This window comes from Engraulis encrasicolus, chromosome 5, assembly GCF_034702125.1.
Source record: "Engraulis encrasicolus isolate BLACKSEA-1 chromosome 5, IST_EnEncr_1.0, whole genome shotgun sequence".
In the NCBI taxonomy this organism is placed as follows: domain Eukaryota; kingdom Metazoa; phylum Chordata; class Actinopteri; order Clupeiformes; family Engraulidae; genus Engraulis; species Engraulis encrasicolus.
Window position 1 is genome coordinate 45,851,222 of NC_085861.1, and position 2,500 is coordinate 45,853,721.

Consider the following 2,500-nt stretch of genomic DNA (forward strand, 5'->3'; position numbering starts at 1 on the left):
TGTGTGTGTGTGTGTGTGTGTGTGTGTGTGTGTGTGTGTGTGTGTGTGTGTGTGTGTGTGTATGTGCGTGTGTGTGCGTGTGTGTGTGTGTGTGTGCGCGTGTAAGCGTGTCATGGTGTGTGTGTGTGCATGTGTATGTACCTGTCAGCTTGGGCCCCTGCTTCATGACCAGGCTGCCCTTCAGGCCGGACACGGACAGGCTGAGACTGGGCCTCGCCGGGTGGGCATCGGTGTCCAGGGCCACCACCATCTGCACGGTGCGCACCGACACCTTGTGGAAGGGCTGCAGGGAGAGCAGAGGGGACGACCCCCCCACCGAGGCACCCCAGCTTCTGGACGGGGTGGAGGGTGGGGTGGCGGCCGAGGAGGGGGCGCGATGAGAGGCCGTCTTGCTTGGGGAGGACTGGGGGCCAGTGGATGTGGTGGTGGTGGTGGTGTGGGGGTGTCCTGGTTCGGCTGTTTCGGGGAACACCCTCCGCAGGAAGGCTTTGGCCTGGTCCAGCTTGGCCAGTGTGGGGTTCACCTTCAGCGGGCGAGACAGCTCCACGTTCAGCTCCGCTGCGGAAGTAGAGAGGAAGATGTTTTAATTATATATAATAATACTAATTATAGCAAAACAGGCGCTGATGCTTCCCCTTCTCTCTCTCTCTCTCTCTCTCTCTCTCTCTCTCTCTCTCTCTCTCTCTCTCTCTCTCTTTCTCTCTCTCTCTCTTTCTCTCTCTCTCGCTCTCTCTCTCTCTCTCTCTCTCTCTCTCTCTCTCTCTGTCTCTCTCTCTCTCTCTTCAATTCACTACTGTCTGAATAATAAAAAAATAAGGTCTATAACAAAAAATATATAAATGAAAATAAAAATGCATGAATAAAAAAAAGACGTAAATCCAAAGAGTATGAAATGTCAGGACTGACTAAGGCCCATGGATGGGGAGCGAAACAAGTGTCATTAAGCTCAAAGACAAGCAAGTCAGTCTTTGTGACGATTCTCATTCTTCCAGGTCATGTTTTCCAAACAGACAGATATACAATACAAAGAACAGAGGGGGAAATGTGCTGCCATTAAGAGATTTTGTTTCATTCAGCTCTGCAATGAAAGTGAATCAGTTGTAAATGTAATAGTAAGCGACACACAAATGGAGTGTTCAATTCATGCTGCGCATATAGTACAGTATTTGTCACAAAGACATTTTGTTTTTGAAACTTGAACATGAATGTGGCACGTCAGCGGGGGGCAATGTAGCATGTGACATCTGTTTTCAGATATTAGACAAGCATTAATCAGGTTCAATGAAAAACACCTTGAACGCCAAACTCAAAGTTGCGGTTTGCAGACAATAGGAGTTTTTCTACTGCAGCTGAAGACAGTCAATAAGTGGTCTCACGTGGGTTGGCGTGGGTCAACAGAAATTAGCAGGAATTAGGATGACTAGCAGAAGGGAGAGGAAAAGGAGAGAGAGAGAGAGAGAGAGAGAGAGAGAGAGAGAGAGAGAGAGAGAGAGAGAGAGAGAGAGAGAGAAAGAGGGGAGACCAAAAGAGAGACAGACAGAGAGAGAGAAAGTGAAACAAAGAAAGAGAAATAAAGAGATAGACACAGAGAGAGGGACTGAACCCCTGTGTTCGCTGAAGAATGAGAGCGCAGCGCTGGTGGGGTGGTGGTGTGGTGGGGTTTGCAGGTCAACAAGGGCTCATCCAACTTGGAGGAAAACAAAGTAAAGTCCCGCGGCACCCTCTGACAGGACACACTGTCCTTCTCTGGCATGCACACGTATTTATGAGGTGGGGGCTGAGATAATGTGTGTCTGTGTGAATGTGTGTCAGTGAGAATGAGGTGAGTGTGTGAATATGTGTGCATGGTGTGTGTGTGTGTCTGTGTACATGTGAGAGTATACATATATGTGCATGTGTGCCTGTGTGTATGTGTGCCTGTGTGCCTGTGTGTGTGTATGTGTGTGTGTGTGTGTGTGTGTGTGTGTGTGTGTGTGTGTGTGTGTGTGTGTGTGTGTGTGTGTGTGTGTGTGTGTGTGTGTGTGTGTGTGTGTGTGTGTGTGTGTGTGTGTGTATGCGTGCCTGTGTGTGTGTGTGTGTGTATGCGTGCCTGTGTGCGTGCCTGTGTGTGTGTGTGTGTGTGTGTGTGTGTGTGTGTGTGCCTGTGCCTGTGTGTGTGTGTGTGTGTGTGTGTGTGTGTGTGTGTGTGTGTGTGTGTGTGTGTGTGTGTGTGTGTGTGTGTGTGTGTGTGTGTGTGTGTGTGTGTGTGTGCGTGCGTGCGTGTGTGTGTGTGCGCGCGCGCGCGCAGATGGACATGAAAACGACAAAAGAAGGCCAAGCCATGACTTAGTGGGCTAGGCACCGGACTGCTTCGCGGGCGACCCGGGTTTAATTCTCGGGTCATTTCCAGATCCTCCCCCGTCTCTCTCTCCCACTCATTTCCTGTCCCACTCTTCACTGTCCTGTCTAAATAAAGTTGAACCCCTCCTCCCCCCAAAAAAAGAAAAAAAAGAAAATGACA

General features: G+C 49.7%; 1 protein-coding gene across 1 annotated transcript in view; it reads right to left on the reverse strand.

The window, feature by feature from the left end:
• Positions 1–2,500, reverse strand: part of LOC134449561 (intermembrane lipid transfer protein VPS13B-like) — a 646,790-nt gene that overhangs the window by 154,321 nt on the left and 489,969 nt on the right. The window contains exon 38 of the mRNA XM_063199569.1: positions 142–558. Within this exon, the coding sequence (XP_063055639.1) occupies positions 142–558 (417 nt within the window). The remainder of the gene's footprint in view (positions 1–141; positions 559–2,500) is intronic.